The 22,896-nt window shown below is 51.2% G+C and overlaps 1 protein-coding gene across 1 annotated transcript in view; it reads left to right on the top strand.

Moving 5' to 3' along the window:
* Positions 1–12,463: 12,463 nt before the first annotated feature.
* FHIP2A (FHF complex subunit HOOK interacting protein 2A) overlaps positions 12,464–22,896 on the top strand; it is a 124,887-nt gene continuing 114,454 nt past the window's right edge. The window contains exon 1 of the mRNA XM_073684632.1: positions 12,464–12,735. Coding sequence (XP_073540733.1) covers positions 12,691–12,735 — 45 coding nt within the window. The 5' untranslated portion in view covers positions 12,464–12,690. The remainder of the gene's footprint in view (positions 12,736–22,896) is intronic.

Here is a 22,896-nt window from a genome sequence, read left to right as displayed (position 1 = left end):
ATCTGAGGTAACGCTCAGCGTGCAGCGTTGTATCTGAGGTAACGCTCAGCGTGCAGCGCTGTATATGAGGTAACGCTCAGGTTGCAGTGTTGTATCTGAGTTAACGCTCGGTGTGCAGCGTTGTATCTGAGGTAAAGCTCGGCGTGTACTGTTGTATTTGAGGTAACGCTCAGCGGGCAGCGCTGTATCTGAGGTAACGCTCGGCGTGCAGCATTGTATCTGAGGTAACACTCGGTGTGCAGCGTTGTATCTGAGGTAACGCTCGGCGCTTATCTGAGGTAACGCTCTGCGTGCAGCGCTGTATCTGAGGTAAAACTCGGCATGCAGCGTTGTATCTGAGGTAACGCTCGGCGCGTATCTGAGGTAACGCTCGGAGTGCAGCGTTGTATCTGAGGTAACGCTCAGCATGCAGCGCTGTATCTGAGGTAACGCTCGGTGTGTACTGTTGTATCTGAGGTAACGCTCGGCGTGCAGCGTTGTATCTGAGGTAACGCTCGGCGTGCAGCTTTGTATCTGAGGTAACGCTCGGCGTGCAGCATTGTATCTGAGGTAACGCTCGGCGTGCAGCATTGTATCTGAGGTAACGCTCGGCGTGTACTGTTGTATCTGAGGTAAGGCTCTGCGTGTACTGTTGTATCTGAGGTAACGCTCGGCTTGCAGCGTTGTATCTGAGGTAACGCTCGGCGTGTACTGTTGTATCTGAGGTAACGCTCTGCGTGCAGCGCTGTATCTGAGTTAAAGCTCAGCGTGCAGCGTTGTATCTGAGGTAACACTCGGTATGCAGCGTTGTATCTGAGGTAACGCTCGGCGCGTATCTGAGGTAACGCTCGGCGTGCAGCGTTGTATCTGAGGTAACGCTCAGCATGCAGCGTTGTATCTGAGGTAATGCTCGGCGTGTACTGTTGTATCGGAGGTAACGCTCAGCGTGCAGCGCTGTTTCTGAAGTAACACTCGGCGTGTACTGTTGTATCTGAGGTAACGCTCGGCGTGCAGCATTGTATCTGAGGTAACGCTCGGCGTGTACTGTTGTATCTGAGGTAACGCTCGGCGTTCAGCGTTGTATCTGAGGTAACGCTCATCGTGCAGCGTTGTATCTGAGGTAACTCTCAGCGTGCAGCGTTGTATCTGAGGTAACGCTCAGCGTGCAGCGTTGTATCTGAGGTAACGCTCTGCGTGCAGCGCTGTATCTGAGGTAAAGATCAGCGTGCAGCGTTGTATCTGAGGTAACACTCGGTGTGAAGCGTTGTATCTGAGGTATCGCTCGGCGCGTATCTGAGGTAACGCTCGGCGTGCAGCGTTGAATCTGAGGTAACGCTCAGCGTGCAGCGTTATATCTGAGGTAACGCTCGGCGTGTACTGTTGTATCTGAGGTAACGCTCGGCGTGCAGCGTTGTATCTGAGGTAACGCTCGGCGTGCAGTGTTGTATCTGAGGTAATGCTCGACGTGCAGCGTTGTATCTGAGGTAACGCTCGGCGTGCAGCGTTGTCTTTGAGGTAATGCTCGGCATGTACTGTTGTATCTGAGGTAACGATCGGCGTGTACTGTTGTATCTGAGGTAACGGTCAGCGTGCAGCGTTGTATCTGAGGTAACGGTCAGCGTGCAGCGTTGTATCTGAGGTAACGGTCAGCGTGCAGCGTTGTATCTGAGGTAACGGTCAGCGTGCAGCGTTGTATCTGAGGTAACGCTCAGCGTGCAGCGTTGTATCTGAGGTAACGCTCAGCGTGCAGCGTTGTATCTGAGGTAACGCTCAGCGTGCAGCGTTGTATCTGTGGTAACGCTCTGAGTGCAGCGCTGTATCTGAGGTAAAGATCAGCGTGCAACGTTGTATCTGAGGTAACACTCGGCGTGAAGCATTGTATCTGAGGTAACGCTCGGCGTGTATCTGAGGTAACGCTCGGCATGCAGCATTGTATCTGAGGTAATGCACAGCATGCAGCTTTGTATCTGAGGTAACGCTCGGCGTGTACTGTTGTATCTGAGGTAACGCTCGACGTGCAGCGTTGTATCTGAGGTAACGCTCAGCATGCAGCGTTGTATCTGAGATAACGCTCGGCGTGTACTGTTGTATCTGAGGTAACGCTTAGCGTACAGCGCTGTATCTGAGGTAAAGCTCGGCGTGTACTGTTGTATCTGAGGTAAAGCTAGGCGTGTACTGTTGTATCTGAGGTAACGCTCGCCGTGCAGCGTTGTATCTGAGGTAATGCTCGGCATGCAGCGTTGTATCTGAGGTAACGCTGGGCGTGCAGTGTTTTATCTGAGGTAACGTTTGGCGTGCAGCGTTGTATCTGAGGTAACGCTCGGCGTGTACTGTTGTATCTGAGGTAACGCTCAGCGTGCAGCGCTGTATCTGAGGTAACGCTCGGCGTGCAGCGTTGTATCTGAGGTAACTTTCGGCGTGTACTGTTGTATCTGAGGTAACGCTCAGCGTGCAGCGTTGTATCTCAGGTAATGCTCGGCGTGCAGCGTTGTATCTGAGGTAACGCTCAGCATGCAGCGTTGTATCTGAGGTAACGCTCAGCATGCAGCGTTGTATCTGAGGTAACGCTCGGCGTGTACTGTTGTATCTGAGGTAACGCTCGGCGTGTACTGTTGTATCTGAGGTAACGCTCGGCATGCAGCGTTGTATCTAAGGTAACGCTCAGCATGCAGCAATGTATCTGAGCTAACGCTCAGCGTGTACTGTTGTATCTGAGGTAACGCTCAAAGTGCAGCGCTGTATCTGAGGTAACGCTCAGCGTGCAGCGCTGTATATGAGGTAACGCTCAGGTTGCAGCGTTGTATCTGAGGTAACGCTCGGCGTGCAGTGTTGTATCTGAGTTAATGCTCGGTGTGCAGCGTTGTATCTGAGGTAAAGCTCGGCGTGTACTGTTGTATCTGAGGTAACGCTCGGTGCTTATCTGAGGTAAAGCTCTGCGTGCAGCGCTGTATCTGAGGTAAAACTCGGCATGCAGCGTTGTATCTGAGGTAACGCTCGGAGTGCAGCGTTCTATCTGAGGTAACGCTCAGCATGCAGCGCTGTATCTGAGGTAACGCTCGGCGTGTACTGTTGTATCTGAGGTAACGCTCGGCGTGTACTGTTGTATCTGATGTAACGCTCGGCGTGCAGCGTTATATCTGAGGTAACGCTCGGCGTGCAGCTTTGTATCTGAGGTAACGCTCGGCGTGCAGCATTGTATCTGAGGTAACGCTCGGCGTGCAGCATTGTAACTGAGGTAACGCTCGGCGTGTACTGTTGTATCTGAGGTAAGGCTCTGCGTGTACTGTTGTATCTGAGGTAACGCTCGGCGTGCAGCGTTGTATCTGAGGTAACGCTCGGCGTGTACTGTTGTATCTGAGGTAACGCTCTGCGTGCAGCGCTGTATCTGAGTTAAAGCTCAGCGTGCAGCGTTGTATCTGAGGTAACACTCGGCATGCAGCGTTGTATCTGAGGTAACGCTCGGCGCGTATCTGAGGTAACGCTCGGCGTGCAGTGTTGTATCTGAGGTAACGCTCAGCATGCAGCGTTGTATCTCAGGTAATGCTCGGCGTGTACTGTTGTATGGGAGGTAATGCTCAGCGTGCAGCGCTGTATCTGAGATAACGCTCAGCGTGCAGCGCTGTATCTGAAGTAACACTCGGCGTGTACTGTTGTATCTGAGGTAACGCTCGGCGTGCAGCATTGTATCTGAGGTAACGCTCGGCGCGTATCTGAGGTAACGCTCGGCGTGCAGTGTTGTATCTGAGGTAACGCTCAGCATGCAGCGTTGTATCTCAGGTAATGCTCGGCGTGTACTGTTGTATGGGAGGTAATGCTCAGCGTGCAGCGCTGTATCTGAGATAACGCTCAGCGTGCAGCGCTGTATCTGAAGTAACACTCGGCGTGTACTGTTGTATCTGAGGTAACGCTCGGCGTGCAGCATTGTATCTGAGGTAATGCTCGGCGTGCAGCGTTATATCTGAGGTAACGCTCGGCGTGTACTGTTGTATCTGAGGTAACGCTCGACGTGTACTGTTGTATCTGAGGTAAGGCTCTGGGTGCAGCGCTGTATCTGACGTAAAACTCAGCGTGCAGCGTTGTATCTGAGGTAACGCTCAGCGCGTATCTGAGGTAACGCTCAGCGTGCAGCATTGTATCTGAAGTAATGCTCAGCGTGCAGCGTTGTATCTGAGGTAACGCTCGGCGTGTACTGCTGTATCTGAGGTAACGCTCGGCGTTCAGCGCTGTATCTGAGGTAACTTTCGGCGTATACTGTTGTATCTGAGGTAACGCTCAGCGTGCAGCGTTGTATCTCAGGTAATGCTCGGCGTGCAGCGTTGTATCTGAGGTAACGCTCAGCATGCAGCGTTGTATCTGAGGTAACGCTCAGCATGCAGCGTTGTATCTGAGGTAACGCTCGGCGTGTACTGTTGTATCTGAGGTAACGCTCGGCGTATACTGTTGTATCTGAGGTAACGCTCGGCATGCAGCGTTTTATCTAAGGTAACGCTCAGCATGCAGCGATGTATCTGAGCTAACGTTCGGCGTGTACTGTTGTATCTGAGGTAACGCTCAAAGTGCAGCGCGGTATCTGAGGTAACGCTCAGCGTGCAGCGCTGTATATGAGGTAACGCTCAGCGTGCAGCCTTGTATCTGAGGTAACGCTCAGCGTGCAGCGTTGTATCTGAGGTAACGCTCAGCGTGCAGCGTTGTATCTGTGGTAACGCTCTGAGTGCAGCGCTGTATCTGAGGTAAAGATCAGCGTGCAGCGTTGTATCTGAGGTAACACTCGGCGTGAAGCATTGTATCTGAGGTAACGCTCGGCGTGTATCTGAGGTAACGCTCGGCGTGCAGCGTTGTATCTGAGGTAATGCACAGCGTGCAGCTTTGTATCTGAGGTAACGCTCGGCGTGTACTGTTGTATCTGAGGTAACGCTCGGCGTGTAGCGTTGTATCTGAGGTAACGCTCGACGTTCAGCGTTGCATCTGAGGTAACGCTCAGAATGCAGCGTTGTATCTGAGATAACGCTCGGCGTGTACTGTTGTATCTGAGGTAACGCTTAGCGTGCAGCGCTGTATCTGAGGTAAAGCTCGGCGTGTACTGTTGTATCTGAGGTAAAGCTAGGCGTGTACAGTTGTATCTGAGGTAACGCTCGGCGTGCAGCGTTGTATCTGAGGTAATGCTCGGCATGCAGCGTTGTATCTGAGGTAACGCTGGGCGTGCAGTGTTGTTTCTGAGGTAACGTTCGGCGTGCAGCGTTGTATCTGAGGTAACGCTCGGCGTGTACTGTTGTATCTGAGGTAACGCTCAGCGTGCAGCGCTGTATCTGAGGTAACGCTCGGCGTGCAGCGTTGTATCTGAGGTAACTTTCGGCGTGTACTGTTGTATCTGAGGTAACGCTCAGCGTGCAGCGTTGTATCTCAGGTAATGCTCGGCGTGCAGCGTTGTATCTGAGGTAACGCTCAGCATGCAGCGTTGTATCTGAGGTAACGCTCAGCATGCAGCATTGTATCTGAGGTAACGCTCGGCGTGTACTGTTGTATCTGAGGTAACGCTTGGCGTGTACTGTTGTATCTGAGGTAACGCTCGGCATACAGCGTTGTATCTAAGGTAACACTCAGCATGCAGCAATGTATCTGAGCTAACGCTCAGCGTGTACTGTTGTATCTGAGGTAACGCTCAAAGTGCAGCGCTGTATCTGAGGTAACGCTCAGGTTGCAGCGTTGTATCTGAGGTAACGCTCGGCGTGCAGTGTTGTATCTGAGTTAATGCTCGGTGTGCAGCGTTGTATCTGAGGTAAAGCTCGGCGTGTACTGTTGTGTCTGAGGTAACGCTCGGCGCTTATCTGAGGTAACGCTCTGCGTGCAGCGCTGTATCTGAGGTAAAACTCGGCATGCAGCGTTGTATCTGAGGTAACGCTCGGCGCGTATCTGAGGTAACGCTCGGAGTGCAGCGTTGTATCTGAGGTAACGCTCAGCATGCAGCGCTGTATCTGAGGTAACGCTCGGCGTGTACTGTTGTATCTGAGGTAACGCTCGGCGTGCAGCTTTGTATCTGAGGTAACGCTCGGCGTGCAGCATTGTATCTGAGGTAACGCTCGGCGTGCAGCATTGTAACTGAGGTAACGCTCGGCGTGTACTGTTGTATCTGAGGTAAGGCTCTGCGTGTACTGTTGTATCTGAGGTAACGCTCAGCGCGTATCTGAGGTAACGCTCAGCGTGCAGCATTGTATCTGAGGTAATGCTCAGCGTGCAGCGTTGTATCTGAGGTAACGCTCGGCGTGTACTGCTGTATCTGAGGTAACGCTCGGCGTTCAGCGCTGTATCTGAGGTAACTTTCGGCGTGTACTGTTGTATCTGAGGTAACGCTCAGCGTGCAGCGTTGTATCTCAGGTAATGCTCAGCGTGCAGCGTTGTATCTGAGGTAACGCTCAGCATGCAGCGTTGTATCTGAGGTAACGCTCAGCATGCAGCGTTGTATCTGAGGTAACGCTCGGCGTGTACTGTTGTATCTGAGGTAACGCTCGGCATGCAGCGTTGTATCTAAGGTAACGCTCAGCATGCAGCGATGTATCTGAGCTAACGCTCGGCGTGTACTGTTGTATCTGAGGTAACGCTCAAAGTGCAGCGCGGTATCTGAGGTAACGCTCAGCGTGCAGCGCTGTATATGAGGTAACGCTCAGCGTGCAGCCTTGTATCTGAGGTAACGCTCAGCGTGCAGCGTTGTATCTGAGGTAACGCTCAGCGTGCAGCGTTGTATCTGTGGTAACGCTCTGAGTGCAGCGCTGTATCTGAGGTAAAGATCAGCGTGCAGCGTTGTATCTGAGGTAACACTCGGCGTGAAGCATTGTATCTGAGGTAACGCTCGGCGTGTATCTGAGGTAACGCTCGGCGTGCAGCGTTGTATCTGAGGTAATGCACAGCGTGCAACTTTGTATCTGAGGTAACGCTCGGCGTGTACTGTTGTATCTGAGGTAACGCTCGGCGTGTAGCGTTGTATCTGAGGTAACGCTCGACGTTCAGCGTTGCATCTGAGGTAACGCTCAGAATGCAGCGTTGTATCTGAGATAACGCTCGGCGTGTACTGTTGTATCTGAGGTAACGCTTAGCGTGCAGCGCTGTATCTGAGGTAAAGCTCGGCGTGTACTGTTGTATCTGAGGTAAAGCTAGGCGTGTACAGTTGTATCTGAGGTAACGCTCGGCGTGCAGCGTTGTATCTGAGGTAATGCTCGGCATGCAGCGTTGTATCTGAGGTAACGCTGGGCGTGCAATGTTGTATCTGAGGTAACGTTCGGCGTGCAGCGTTGCATCTGAGGTAACGCTCGGCGTGTACTGTTGTATCTGAGGTAACGCTCAGCGTGCAGCGCTGTATCTGAGGTAACGCTCGGCGTGCAGCGTTGTATCTGAGGTAACACTCAGCATGCAGCGTTGTATCTCAGATAATGCTCGGCGTGTACTGTTGTATCGGAGGTAACGCTTAGCGTGCAGCGCTGTATCTGAGATAACGCTCAGCGTGCAGCGCTGTATCTGAAGTAACACTCGGCGCGTACTGTTGTATCTGAGGTAACGCTCGCCGTGCAGCATTGTATCTGAGGTAATGCTCGGCGTGCAGCGTTGTATCTGAGGTAACGCTTGGCGTGTACTGTTGTATCTGAGGTAACGCTCGATGTGTAATGTTGTATCTGAGGTAAGGCTCTGTGTGCAGCGCTGTATCTGACGTAAAGCTCAGCGTGCAGCGTTGTATCTGAGGTAACACTCGGCGTGAAGCGTTGTATCTGAGGTAACGCTCAGCGCGTATCTGAGGTAACGCTCGGCGTGCAGCATTGTATCTGAGGTAATGCTCAGCGTGCAGCGTTGTATCTGAGGTAACGCTCGGCGTGCAACGTTGTATCTGAGGTAACTCAGCATGCAGCGCTGTATCTGAGTAAAGCTCGGCGTGCAGCGTTGTATCTGAGGTAACGCTCGGAGTGTACTGTTGTATCTGAGGTAACGCTCTGCGTGCGCTGCTGTATCTGAAGTAAAGCTCAGCGTGCAGCGTTGTATCTGAGATAACGCTCGGCGTGCAGCGTTGTATCTGAGGTAACGCTTAGCGTGTACTGTTGTATCTGAGGTAACGCTCAGCATGCAGCTTTGTATCTGAGGTAACGCTCGGCGTGTACTGTTGTATCTGAGGTAAAGCTCAGCGTGCAGCGCTGTATCTGAGGTAACGCTCAGCGTGCAGCGCTGTATCTGAGGTAACGCTCGGAACGTATCTGAGGTAACGCTCGGCGTGCAGCGTTGTATCTGAGGTAACGCTCAGCGTGCAGCGTTGTATCTGAGGTAACGCTCGGCGTGCAGTGCTGTATCTGAGGTAACGCTCAGTGTGCAGCATTTTATCTGAGGTAACGCTCGGCGTGCAGCGTTGTATCTGAGGTAACGCTCGGCGTGTACTGTTGTATCTGAGGTAACGCTCGGCGTGTACTGTTGTATCTGAGGTAACGCTCGGCGTGCAGCGTTGTATCTGAGGTAACGCTCAGCGTGCAAGGTTGTATCTGAGGTAACGCTCGGCGTGCAGCGCTGTATCTGAGGTAACGCTCAGTGTGCAGCATTGTATCTGAGGTAACGCTCGGCGTGTACTGCTGTATCTGAGGTAACGCTCGGCGTGCTGCGTTGTATCTGAGGTAACGCTCAGCGTGCAAGGTTGCATCTGAGGTAACGCTCGGCGTGCAGCGCTGTATCTGAGGTAACGCTCAGTGTGCAGCATTGTATCTGAGGTAACGCTCGGCGTGTACTGTTGTATCTGAGGTAACGCTAGGTGTGCAGCGTTGTATCTGAGGTAACTCTTGGCGTGCAACGTTGTATCTGAGGTTTCTCAGCATGCAGCGCTGTATCTGAGTAAAGCTCGGCGTGCAGCGTTGTATCTGAGGTAACGCTCGGCGTGTACTGTTGTATCTGAGGTAACGTTCAGCGGGCAGCGCTGTATCTGAAGTAATGCTCGGCGTGCAGCATTGTATCTGAGGTAACGCTCGGCGTGTACTGTTGTATCTGAGGTAACGTTCAGCGGGCAGCGCTGTATCTGAAGTAATGCTCGGCGTGCAGCATTGTATCTGAGGTAACGCTCAGCGTGCAGCGCTGTATCTGAGGTAACGCTCGGCGTGCAGCGTTGTATCTCAGGTAACGCTCAGCATATCGCGTTGTATCTGAGGTAACGCTCGGTGTGCAGCGCTGTATCTGAGGTAACGCTCAGCGTGCAGCGCTGTATCTGAGGTAATGCTCGGCGTGCAGCGTTGTATCTGAGGTAACGCTCAGCGTGCAGCGTTGTATCTGAGGTAACGCTCGGCGTGCAGCGCTGTATCTGAGGTAACGCTCAGTGTGCAGCATTGTATCTGAGGTAACGCTCGACATGCAGCGTTGTATCTGAGGTAACGCTCGGCGTGCAGCGTTGTATCTGAGGTAACGCTCGGCGTGTACTGTTGTATCTGAGGTAACGCTCGGCGTGTACTGTTGTATCTGAGGTAACGCTCAGCGTGCAAGGTTGTATCTGAGGTAACGCTCGGCGTGCAGCGCTGTATCTGAGGTAACGCTCAGTGTGCAGCATTGTATCTGAGGTAACGCTCAGCGTGTACTGTTGTATCTGAGGTAACGCTTGGCGTGCTGCGTTGTATCTGAGGTAACGCTCAGCGTGCAAGGTTGTATCTGAGGTAACGCTCGGCGTGCAGCGATGTATCTGAGGTAACGCTCAGTGTGCAGCATTGTATCTGAGGTAACGCTCGGCGTGTACTGTTGTATCTGAGGTAACGCTGGGCGTGCAGCGTTGTATCTGAGGTAACTCTTGGCGTGCAACGTTGTATCTGAGGTAACTCTCGGCGTGTACTGTTGTATCTGAGGTAACGTTCAGCGGGCAGCGCTGTATCTGAAGTAACGCTCGGCGTGCAGCATTGTATCTGAGGTAACGCTCAGCGTGCAGCGCTGTATCTGAGGTAACGCTCGGCGAGCAGCGTTGTATCTCAGGTAACGCTCAGCATATCGCGTTGTATCTGAGGTAACGCTCGGCGTGCAGCGCTGTATCTGAGGTAACGCTCGGCACGTATCTGAGGTAACGCTCGGCGTGTACTGTTGTATCTGAGGTAACGCTCAACGTGCAGCGTTGTATCTGAGGTAACGCTCGGCGTGTACTGTTGTATCTGAGGTAACGCTCAACGTGCAGCGCTGTATCTGAGGTAACGCTCAGTGTGCTGCATTTTATCTGAGGTAACACTCGACGTGCAGCGTTGTATCTGAGGTAACGCTCGGTGTGCAGCCTTGTATCTGAGGTAACGTTCGGCGTGTACTGTTGTATCTGAGGTAACGCTCGGCGTGCAGCGTTGAATCTGAGGTAACGCTCAGCGTGCAAGGTTTTATCTGAGGTAACGCTCGGCGTGCAGCGCTGTATCTGAGGTAACGCTCAGTGTGCAGCATTGTATCTGAGGTAACGCTCGGCGTGTACTGTTGTATCTGAGGTAACGCTCGGCGTGCTGCGTTGTATCTGAGGTAACGCTCAGCGTGCAGCGTTGTATCTGAGGTAACGCTCAGCGTGCAGCTTGTATCTGAGGTAACTCTCGGCGTGCAGCGTTGTATCTGAGGTAACGCTCAGCGTGCAGCGTTGTATCTGAGGTAACGCTCAGCGTGCAGTGTTGTATCTGAGGTAACGCTGGGTGTGCAGTGCTGTATCTGAGGTAACGCTCGGCGTACAGCGTTGTATCTGAGGTAACACTCGACGTGTACTGTTGTATCTGAGGTAACGCTCGGCGTGCAGTTCTCTGTATGTCCTGTAGGTGGCAGCAGTGTACCCCGTGCTGTCGGTCCAGTTCCCATTACGTCCTGTAGGTGGTAGCAGTGCACCCCTTTTTGCGGTGCAGTTCCCTATATGTCCTGTAGGTGGCAGCAGTGTATACGCTGTGTTGTCGGTGCCGTTCCCTGTATGACCTGGAGGTGGTAGCAGTGTATACGCCGTGTTGTTGGTACAGTTCTCTGTCTGTCCTGCATGTGGCCGCAGGTCGCCCCGTGTTGTTGATGCAGTTCCCTGTAGGACATCTAGGTGGCAGCAGTGCACTCCTTGTGGCGGTGCAGTTCTCTGTACGTCCTCGAGGTGTCAGCAGTGTGTACTCGTGTTGTCGGTGCAGTTCCCTATATGTCCTGCAGGTGGCGGCAGTGCACCCCGTGTTGTCGGTGCAGTTCCCTGTATGTCCTGTAGGTGGCAGCAGTGCATACACCGTGTTGTCAGTGCAGTTCCCTGTATGTCCTGTAGGTGGCAGCAGTGTATACGCCGAGGTGTCGGTGCAGTTCCCTGTATGTCTTTTAGGTGGCAGCAGTGCATACACCGTGTTGTCGGTGCAGTTCCCTGTATGTCCTGTAGGTGGCAGCAGTGCATACACCGTGTTGTCAGTGCAGTTCCTTGTACGTCCTGTAGGTGGCAGCAGTGCATACGCCGAGGTGTCGGTGCAGTTCCCTGTATGTCCTGTAGGTGGCAGCAGTGCATACACCGTGTTGTTGGTGCAGTTCCCTGTATGTCCTGTAGGTGGCAGCAGTGTATACACTGTGTTGTCTGTGCAGTTCCCTGTATGTCCTGTAGGTGGCAGCAGTGTATACGCCGTGTTGTTGGTGCAGTTCCCTGTACGTCCTGTAGGTGGCAGCAGTGTATACACTGTGTTGTTGGTGCAGTTCCCTGTACGTCCTGTAGGTGGCAGCAGTGTAAACACCGTGTTGTTGGTGCAGTTCCCTGTATGTCCTGTAGGTGGCAGCAGTGTATACACTGTGTTGTCGGTGCAGTTCCCTGTATGTCCTGTAGGTGGCAGCAGTGCATACACTGTGTTGTCGGTGCAGTTCCCTGTACGTCCTGTAGGTGGCAGCAGTGTATACACTGTGTTGTCGGTGCAGTTCCCTGTATGTCCTGTAGGTGGCAGCAGTGTATACACTGGGTTGTCGGTGCAGTTCCCTGTATGTCCTGTAGGTGGCAGCAGTGTAAACACCGTGTTGTCGGTGCAGTTCCCTGTATGTCCTGTAGGTGGCAGCAGTGTATACACTGTGTTGTCGGTGCAGTTCCCTGTATGTCCTCTAGGTGGCAGCAGTGTATACGCCGTGTTGTTGGTGCAGTTCCCTGTACGTCCTGTAGGTGGCAGCAGTGTAAACACCGTGTTGTTGGTGCAGTTCCCTGTATGACCTGAAGGTGGCAGCAGTGTATACGCTGTGTTGTCGGTGCCATTCCCTGTATGACCTGTAGGTGTCAGCAGTGTATACGCCGTGTTGTTGGTGCAGTTCCCTGTATGACCTGTAGGTGTCAGCAGTGTATACGCCGTGTTGTTGGTGCAGTTCCCTGTACGTCCAGTAGGTGTCAGCAGTGTATACGCCGTGTTGTTGGTGCAGTTCCCTGTATGACCTGTAGGTGGCAGCAGTGCACCCCGTGTTGCGGTGCAGTTCCCTGTATGACCTGTAGGTGGCAGCAGTGCACCCCGTGTTGCGGTGCAGTTCCCTGTATGACCTGTAGGTGGCAGCAGTGCACCCCGTGTTGCGGTGCAGTTCCCTGTACGTCCTGCAGGCGGAGCCCTGTGCCGTGCTGTGTGTCGGGCCGGCTGTGCGCCTGCTGTCACTGTGTCCCCGTGTGTTGTTGTCGGCTGTCGCGGTGTCCGTGCGGTTTGCACTCTGGAGCGGCGGCGGCAGAAGATCTCGGATTTCTCCAGGTCCTCCCGGGAGAAGCTGCAGCAGCAGAGGGAGAAGATGTTCTCCAAGTTCACGTCGATCCTGCAGCAGGCGGTGGAGGCGGTGAGTGACCGGCGGCGGCCACAGCTCCAGCCCGGGGACTCGGCCGCGGCCTACAGACAGCGAGGCCGCAGGCCGGGGCCTCTCCTGCGGGTGTGCCCGCGATCAGTGCGGGATTCCCGCGAGCAAGGAGACGCCCAGGGGGCGACACTGAGTGATGATGTGGCCAGAACTGAGGCCGGAGCCAATGGCAGCTGCTTCCTGATCACTGAACCAGCGGAGCACAACAGTGCAGTGTGAACAGGCGGCAATATAACACAACAGTGCGGTGTGTACAGGCGGCAATATAACACAACAGTGCGGTGTGTACAGGCGGCAATATAACACAACAGTGCGGTGTGTACAGGGCGGCAATATAACACAACAGTGCGGTGTGTACAGGGCGGCAATATAACACAACAGTGCGGTGTGTACAGGCGGTGATATAACACAACAGTGCGGTGTGTACAGGCGGTGATATAACACAACAGTGCGGTGTGTACAGGGCGGTGATATAACACAACAGTGCGGTGTGTACAGGCGGTGATATAACACAACAGTGCGGTGTGTACAGGCGGCAATATAACACAACAGTGCTGTGTGTACAGGCGGTGATATAACACAACAGTGCGGTGTGTACAGGGCGGTGATATAACACAACAGTGCGGTGTGTACAGGCGGTGATATAACACAACAGTGCGGTGTGTACAGGCGGCAATATAACACAACAGTGCAGTGTGTACAGGCGGTGATATAACACAACAGTGCGGTGTGTACAGGGCGGTGATATAACACAACAGTGCGGTGTGTACAGGCGGTGATATAACACAACAGTGCGGTGTGTACAGGGCGGCAATATAACACAACAGTGCGGTGTGTACAGGGCGGTGATATAACACAACAGTGCTGTGTGTACAGGGCGGTGATATAACACAACAGTGCGGTGTGTACAGGCGGCAATATAACACAACAGTGCGGTGTGTACAGGCGGCAATATAACACAACAGTGCGGTGTGTACAGGCGGCAATATAACACAACAGTGCGGTGTGTACAGGCGGCAATATAACACAACAGTGCGGTGTGTACAGGGCGGCAATATAACACAACAGTGCGGTGTGTACAGGGCGGTGATATAACACAACAGTGCGGTGTGTACAGGCGGTGATATAACACAACAGTGCGGTGTGTACAGGGCGGCAATATAACACAACAGTGCGGTGTGTACAGGGCGGTGATATAACACAACAGTGCTGTGTGTACAGGCGGCAATATAACACAACAGTGCTGTGTGTACAGGGCGGTGATATAACACAACAGTGCGGTGTGTACAGGGCGGTGATATAACACAACAGTGCGGTGTGAACAGGCGGTGATATAACACAACAGTGCTGTGTGTACAGGCGGCAATATAACACAACAGTGCTGTGTGTACGGGCGGTGATATAACACAACAGTGCAGTGTGAACAGGCAGTGATATAACACAACAGTGCAGTGTGAACAGGCGGTGATATAACACAACAGTGCAGTGTGTACAGGGAGGTGATATAACACAACAGTGCAGTGTGTACAGGGCGGTGATATAACACAACAGTGCTGTGTGTACAGGGAGGTGATATAACACAACAGTGCAGTGTGTACAGGGAGGTGATATAACACAACAGTGCAGTGTGAACAGGCGGTGATATAACACAACAGTGCAGTGTGTACAGGGCGGTGATATAACACAACAGTGCAGTGTGAACAGGCAGTGATATAACACAACAGTGCAGTGTGAACAGGCGGTGATATAACACAACAGTGCAGTGTGTACAGGGAGGTGATATAACACAACAGTGCAGTGTGTACAGGGCGGTGATATAACACAACAGTGCAGTGTGTACAGGGAGGTGATATAAAACAACAGTGCAGTGTGAACAGGCGGTGATATAACACAACAGTGCAGTGTGTACAGGGCGGTGATATAACACAACAGTGCAGTGTGAACAGGCAGTGATATAACACAACAGTGCAGTGTGAACAGGCGGTGATATAACACAACAGTGCAGTGTGTACAGGGAGGTGATATAACACAACAGTGCGGTGTGTACAGGGCGGTGATATAACACAACAGTGCAGTGTGTACAGGGCGGTGATATAACACAACAGTGCAGTGTGAACAGGCGGTGATATAACACAACAGTGCAGTGTGTACAGGGCGGTGATATAACACAACAGTGCAGTGTGTACAGGGCGGCGATATAACACAACAGTGCAGTGTGAACAGGCGGTGATATAACACAACAGTGCAGTGTGTACAGGGCGGTGATATAATACAACAGTGCGGTGTGTACAGGGCGGTGATATAACACAACAGTGCGGTGTGAACAGGGCGGTGATATAACACAACAGTGCGGTGTGAACAGGCGGTGATATAACACAACAGTGCAGTGTGAACAGGCGGTGATATAACACAACAGTGCAGTGTGTACAGGGCGGTGATATAACACAACAGTGCAGTGTGTACAGGGCGGTGATATAACACAACAGTGCGGTGTGTACAGGGCGGTGATATAACACAACAGTGCTGTGTGTACAGGGCGGTGATATAACACAACAGTGCGGTGTGTACAGGCGGCAATATAACACAACAGTGCGGTGTGTACAGGCAGCAATATAACACAACAGTGCGGTGTGTACAGGCGGCAATATAACACAACAGTGCGGTGTGTACAGGCGGCAATATAACACAACAGTGCGGTGTGTACAGGGCGGCAATATAACACAACAGTGCGGTGTGTACAGGGCGGTGATATAACACAACAGTGCGGTGTGTACAGGCGGTGATATAACACAACAGTGCGGTGTGTACAGGGCGGCAATATAACACAACAGTGCGGTGTGTACAGGGCGGTGATATAACACAACAGTGCTGTGTGTACAGGCGGCAATATAACACAACAGTGCTGTGTGTACAGGGCGGTGATATAACACAACAGTGCGGTGTGTACAGGGCGGTGATATAACACAACAGTGCGGTGTGAACAGGCGGTGATATAACACAACAGTGCTGTGTGTACAGGCGGCAATATAACACAACAGTGCTGTGTGTACGGGCGGTGATATAACACAACAGTGCAGTGTGAACAGGCAGTGATATAACACAACAGTGCAGTGTGAACAGGCGGTGATATAACACAACAGTGCAGTGTGTACAGGGAGGTGATATAACACAACAGTGCAGTGTGTACAGGGCGGTGATATAACACAACAGTGCTGTGTGTACAGGGAGGTGATATAACACAACAGTGCAGTGTGAACAGGCGGTGATATAACACAACAGTGCAGTGTGTACAGGGCGGTGATATAACACAACAGTGCAGTGTGAACAGGCAGTGATATAACACAACAGTGCAGTGTGAACAGGCGGTGATATAACACAACAGTGCAGTGTGTACAGGGAGGTGATATAACACAACAGTGCAGTGTGTACAGGGCGGTGATATAACACAACAGTGCAGTGTGTACAGGGAGGTGATATAAAACAACAGTGCAGTGTGAACAGGCGGTGATATAACACAACAGTGCAGTGTGTACAGGGCGGTGATATAACACAACAGTGCAGTGTGAACAGGCAGTGATATAACACAACAGTGCAGTGTGAACAGGCGGTGATATAACACAACAGTGCAGTGTGTACAGGGAGGTGATATAACACAACAGTGCGGTGTGTACAGGGCGGTGATATAACACAACAGTGCAGTGTGTACAGGGCGGTGATATAACACAACAGTGCAGTGTGAACAGGCGGTGATATAACACAACAGTGCAGTGTGTACAGGGCGGTGATATAACACAACAGTGCAGTGTGTACAGGGCGGCGATATAACACAACAGTGCAGTGTGAACAGGCGGTGATATAACACAACAGTGTAGTGTGTACAGGGCGGTGATATAATACAACAGTGCGGTGTGTACAGGGCGGTGATATAACACAACAGTGCGGTGTGAACAGGGCGGTGATATAACACAACAGTGCGGTGTGAACAGGCGGTGATATAACACAACAGTGCAGTGTGAACAGGCGGTGATATAACACAACAGTGCAGTGTGAACAGGCGGTGATATAACACAACAGTGCAGTGTGTACAGGGCGGTGATATAACACAACAGTGCAGTGTGTACAGGGCGGTGATATAACACAACAGTGCAGTGTATACAGGGCGGTGATATAACACAACAGTGCAGTGTGTACAGGGCGGTGATATAACACAACAGTGCAGTGTGTACAGGGCTGTGATATAACACAACAGTGCGGTGTGTACAGGGCGGTGATATAACACAACAGTGCAGTGTGTACAGGGCGGTGATATAACACAACAGTGCAGTGTGTACAGGGCGGTGATATAACACAACAGTGCAGTGTATACAGGGCGGTGATATAACACAACAGTGCAGTGTGTACAGGCGGTGATATAACACAACAGTGCAGTGTGAACAGGCGGTGATATAACACAACAGTGCAGTGTGAACAGGCGGTGATATAACACAACAGTGCAGTGTGTACAGGGCGGTGATATAACACAACAGTGCAGTGTGTACAGGGCGGTGATATAACACAACAGTGCAGTGTGTACAGGGCGGTGATATAACACAACAGTGCATTGTATACAGGGCGGTGATATAACACAACAGTGCAGTGTGTACAGGGCTGTGATATAACACAACAGTGCAGTGTGAACAGGGCGGTGATATAACACAACAGTGCGGTGTGTACAGGGCGGTGATATAACACAACAGTGCGGTGTGTACAGGGCGGTGATATAACACAACAGTGCGGTGTGTACAGGGCGGTGACATAACACAACAGTGCGGTGTGTACAGGGCGGTGACATAACACAACAGTGCGGTGTGTACAGGGCGGTGATATAACACAACAGTGCGGTGTGTACAGGGCGGTGATATAACACAACAGTGCTGTGTGTACAGGGAGGTGATATAACACAACAGTGCGGTGTGTACAGGGCGGTGATATAACACAACAGTGCGGTGTGTACAGGGCGGTGACATAACACAACAGTGCGGTGTGTACAGGGCGGTGACATAACACAACAGTGCGGTGTGTACAGGGCGGTGACATAACACAACAGTGCGGTGTGTACAGGGCGGTGACATAACACAACAGTGCGGTGTGTACAGGGCGGTGATATAACACAACAGTGCGGTGTGTACAGGGCGGTGATATAACACAACAGTGCTGTGTGTACAGGGAGGTGATATAACACAACAGTGCGGTGTGTACAGGGCGGTGATATAACACAACAGTGCGGTGTGAACAGGGCGGTGATATAACACAACAGTGCGGTGTGTACAGGGCGGTGATATAACACAACAGTGCTGTGTGTACAGGGAGGTGATATAACACAACAGTGCAGTGTGTACAGGGCGGTGATATAACACAACAGTGCGGTGTGTACAGGGCGGTGATATAACACAACAGTGCGGTGTGAACAGGGCGGTGATATAACACAACAGTGCGGTGTGTACAGGGCGGTGATATAACACAACAGTGCTGTGTGTACAGGGCGGTGATATAACACAACAGTGCAGTGTGTACAGGGCGGTGATATAACACAACAGTGCTGTGTGTACAGGGCGGTGATAAAACACAACAGTGCAGTGTGTACAGGGCGGTGATAAAACACAACAGTGCTGTGTGTACAGGGCGGTGATATAACACAACAGTGCAGTGTGTACAGGGCGGTGATATAACACAACAGTGCTGTGTGTACAGGGAGGTGATATAACACAACAGTGCGGTGTGTACAGGGCTGTGATATAACACAACAGTGCTGTGTGTACAGGGCGGTGATATAACACAACAGTGCGGTGTGTACAGAGCGGTGATATAACACAACAGTGCGGTGTGTACAGGGCGGTGATATAACACAACAGTGCGGTGTGTACAGGGCGGTGATATAACACAACAGTGCGGTGTGTACAGGGCGGTGATATAACACAACAGTGCTGTGTGTACAGGGCTGTGATATAACACAACAGTGCTGTGTGTACAGGGCTGTGATATAACACAACAGTGCGGTGTGTACAGGGCGGTGATATAACACAAAAGTGCGGTGTGTACAGGGCGGTGATATAACACAACAGTGCGGTGTGTACAGGGCGGTGATATAACACAACAGTGCGGTGTGTACAGGGCGGTGATATAACACAATAGTGCGGTGTGTATAGGGCGGTGATATAACACAACAGTGCGGTGTGAACAGGGCGGCGATATAACACAACAGTGCTGTGTGTACAGGGCGGCGATATAACACAACAGTGCGGTGTGTACAGGGCGGCGATATAACACAACAGTGCGGTGTGTACAGGGCGGTGATATAACACAACAGTGCGGTGTGTACAGGGCGGCGATATAACACAACAGTGCGGTGTGTACAGGGCGGCGATATAACACAACAGTGCTGTGTGTACAGGGCGGTGATATAACACAATAGTGCGGTGTGTACAGGGCGGTGATATAACACAACAGTGCGGTGTGTACAGGGCGGTGATATAACACAACAGTGCTGTGTGTACAGGGCGGCGATATAACACAACAGTGCGGTGTGTACAGGGCGGCGATATAACACAACAGTGCGGTGTGTACAGGGCGGTGATATAACACAACAGTGCGGTGTGTACAGGGCGGCGATATAACACAACAGTGCGGTGTGTACAGGGCGGTGATATAACACAATAGTGCGGTGTGTACAGGGCGGTGATATAACACAACAGTGCGGTGTGTACAGGGCGGTGATATAACACAACAGTGCGGTGTGTACAGGGCGGTGATATAACACAACAGTGCGGTGTGTACAGGGAGGTGATATAACACAACAGTGCTGTGTGTACAGGGCGGTGATATAACACAACAGTGCGGTGTGTACAGGGCGGTGATATAACACAACAGTGCGGTGTGTACAGGGCGGTGATATAACACAACAGTGCGGTGTGTACAGGGCGGTGATATAACACAACAGTGCGGTGTGTACAGGGCGGTGATATAACACATATTATACCTGAGCTCCTGCACATGAGGAAAGAGACAGAGACTGAGAAAAACTGCACTATTCTAATTGGAGGGATTTGCTATTAATATTAATAATAATAATGATAATATTATTCCACCTGCTACATATTGGGATCGGATCTTGGAGATGGGAATACCCCTTTAAAGGGGTTGCCCACTACTTTTACATTGATGCCCTATCCTACGGATAGGACATCAATGTATGATCGGCCGGGGTCCCGCACGCGGCAACCCCGCCGATCAGCTGTTATTGGTGCCAGCGGCTGCCAGCTGGAAGTGCTCACCTGCGGGGCTCTGCTGTGAAGTGGTAGTGGCCGCCGCGGTGTACTGCAGATCCGCCTCCCATGCGGCGGCCACTACCACTTCACAGCAGAGCCCCGCAGGTGAGCACTTCCAGCTGGCAGCCGCTGGCACCAATAACAGCTGATCGGCGGGGTTGCCGCGTGCGGGACCCCGGCCGATCATACATTGATGTCCTATCCGTAGGATAGGGCATCAATGTAAAAGTAGCGGACAACTTCTTTAATGTAAATGACCGGAGGAGTTACCAGTGTGATACATGTAATGACTGACAGTCTGCTCTCCTGATCTACAGTACAGACCAAAAGTTTGGACACACCTTCTCATTTAAAGATTTTTCTGTATTTTCTTGACCATGAAAATTGTACATTCACACTGAAGGCATCAAACCTATGAATTACCACATGTGGAATTATATACTTAACAAAAAAGTGTGAAACAACTGAAAATATGTCTTATATTCTAGGGTCTTCACAGTAGCCCCCTTTTGCTTTGATGACTGCTTTGCACACTCTTGGCATTCTCTTGATGAGCTTCAAGAGGTAGTCACCGGAAATGGTCTTCCAACAATCTTGAAGGAGTTCCCAGAGATGCTGAGCACTTGTTGGCCCTTTTGCCTTCACTCTGCGGTCCAGCTCCCCCCAAACCATCTCGATTGGGTTCAGGTCTGGTGACTGTGGAGGCCAGGTCATCTGGCGTAGCCCCCCATCACTCTCCTGCTTGGTCAAATAGCCCTTACACAGTCTGGAGGTGTGTTTGGGGTCATTGTCCTGTTGAAAAATAAATGATGGTCCAACTAAACGCAAACCGGATGGGATAGCATGCCGCTGCAAGATGCTGTGGTAGCCATGCTGGTTCAGTATGCCTTCAATTTTGAATAAATCCCCAACAGTGTCACCAGCAATGCCCCCCCACACCATCACACCTCCTCCTCCATGCTTCACGGTGGGAACCAGGCATGTAGAGTCCATCCGTTCACCTTTTCTGCGTCGCACAAAGACACGGTGGTTGGAACCAAAGATCTCAAATTTGGACTCATCAGACCAAAGCACAGATTTCCACCGGTCTAATGTCCATTCCTTGTGTTCTTTAGCCCAAACAAGTCTCTTCTGCTTGTTGCCTGTCCTTAGCAGTGGTTTCCTAGCAGCTATTTTACCATGAAGGCCTGCTGCACAAAGTCTCCTCTTAACAGTTGTTGTAGAGATGTGTCTGCTGCTAGAACTCTGTGTGGCATTGACCTGGTCTCTAATCTGAGCTGCTGTTAACCTGCGATTTCTGAGGCTGGTGACTCGGATGAACTTATCCTCAGAAGCAGAGGTGACTCTTGGTCTTCCTTTCCTGGGGCGGTCTTCATGTGAGCCAGTTTCTTTGTAGCGCTTGATGGTTTTTGCAACTGTACTTGGGGACACTTTCAAAGTTTTCCCAATTTTTCTGACTGACTGACGTTCATTTCTTAAAGTAATGATGGCCACTCGTTTTTCTTTACTTAGCTGCTTTTTTCTTGCCATAATACAAATTCTAACAGTCTATTCAGTAGGACTATCAGCTGTGTATGCACCAGACTTCTGCACAACACAACTGATGGTCCCAACCCCATTTATAAGGCAAGAAATCCCACTTATTAAACCTGACAGGGCACACCTGTGAAGTGAAGACCATTTCCGGTGACTACCTCTTGAAGCTCATCAAGAGAATGCCAAGAGTGTGCAAAGCCGTCATCAAAGCAAAAGGTGGCTACTGTGAAGACCCTAGAATATAAGACATATTTTCAGTTGTTTCACACTTTTTTGTTAAGTATATAATTCCACATGTGGTAATTCATAGTTTTGATGCCTTCAGTGTGAATGTACAATTTTCATAGTCATGAAAAGACAGAAAAATCTTTAAATAAAGAAGGTGTGTCCAAACTTTTGGTCTGTACTGTACATGTCTCACACTGATAGCTCCTGTCATTTACAATAATCTCTGCAGGCGGAGTCTCGGGGAGATCTATGCTCCGCCCATAGATCTTTGCAGCTCATTTACATGTAAGAAAAGCGTGGATTTCTCTGGAATAAGACATCGGACCGCTGATGTGAAGGTGTCGTTGCATTCACCTTCCTATGATCTGTAGACGCTCAGGAGGGACCGTCCTGCTGACAGGTTCCCTTTAAGGTACATGCCGTCCGGCTTTTTTTGGAAGCGTCTACATTTTGTCGTGGTTTTTGCGGCGCTCTGATATCAGCAGCTTTTTTTTTTTCTTTAAACTTTTTCAGGCAGGTTTCAAAAGGCGCACACCACATCTACCAAAGTAATGCTGTATAGAAGGTGCTGTCATATCACACCGCGTGCATACAAAGAGCGTGACACAATGTAACGGTGCAGAATATATGACTGTATAACACACTGTAATGTTACACAATCTGATGGATGCCGTGTGATACACTGTGTACAGTATGACAGCACAGGACTCTAATGCTGTGTCAGTCACTGATGGAGCCGCATCCTGTGTACAAGTCACACAACAATGTAACTCTATATAAGAATCATTATTACTATAGCGCCAACATGTCCCGCAGTGCCGTACAACTCAGTGTAAGAGTGAGTGACACAATGATACTGTATCATATACGATGTAATCACGTGTGCACAGGTCTACAGCGCACAACACTAATGAAAGCCCAGTATAACAAGGTGTACAAGACACATTAACCACATCCGCACACTTCTTTTGTGCCCCTTTTGTTTTTCTGCTTTTTTTCCCCAAGAGCAGAACTCTTATTCTTCTGTCTCCGTCGCTGTAGGAGGCTTTGGGGATGGCGGTTTGCAGGACAAGTT

The sequence above is a fragment of the Phyllobates terribilis genome, unplaced genomic scaffold (genome assembly GCF_046119375.1).
Source record: "Phyllobates terribilis strain yellow unplaced genomic scaffold, ASM4611937v1 Scaffold_5__5_contigs__length_657084704, whole genome shotgun sequence".
In the NCBI taxonomy this organism is placed as follows: Eukaryota; Metazoa; Chordata; class Amphibia; order Anura; family Dendrobatidae; genus Phyllobates; species Phyllobates terribilis.
This window is presented reverse-complemented; position numbering and strand designations above follow the sequence as displayed.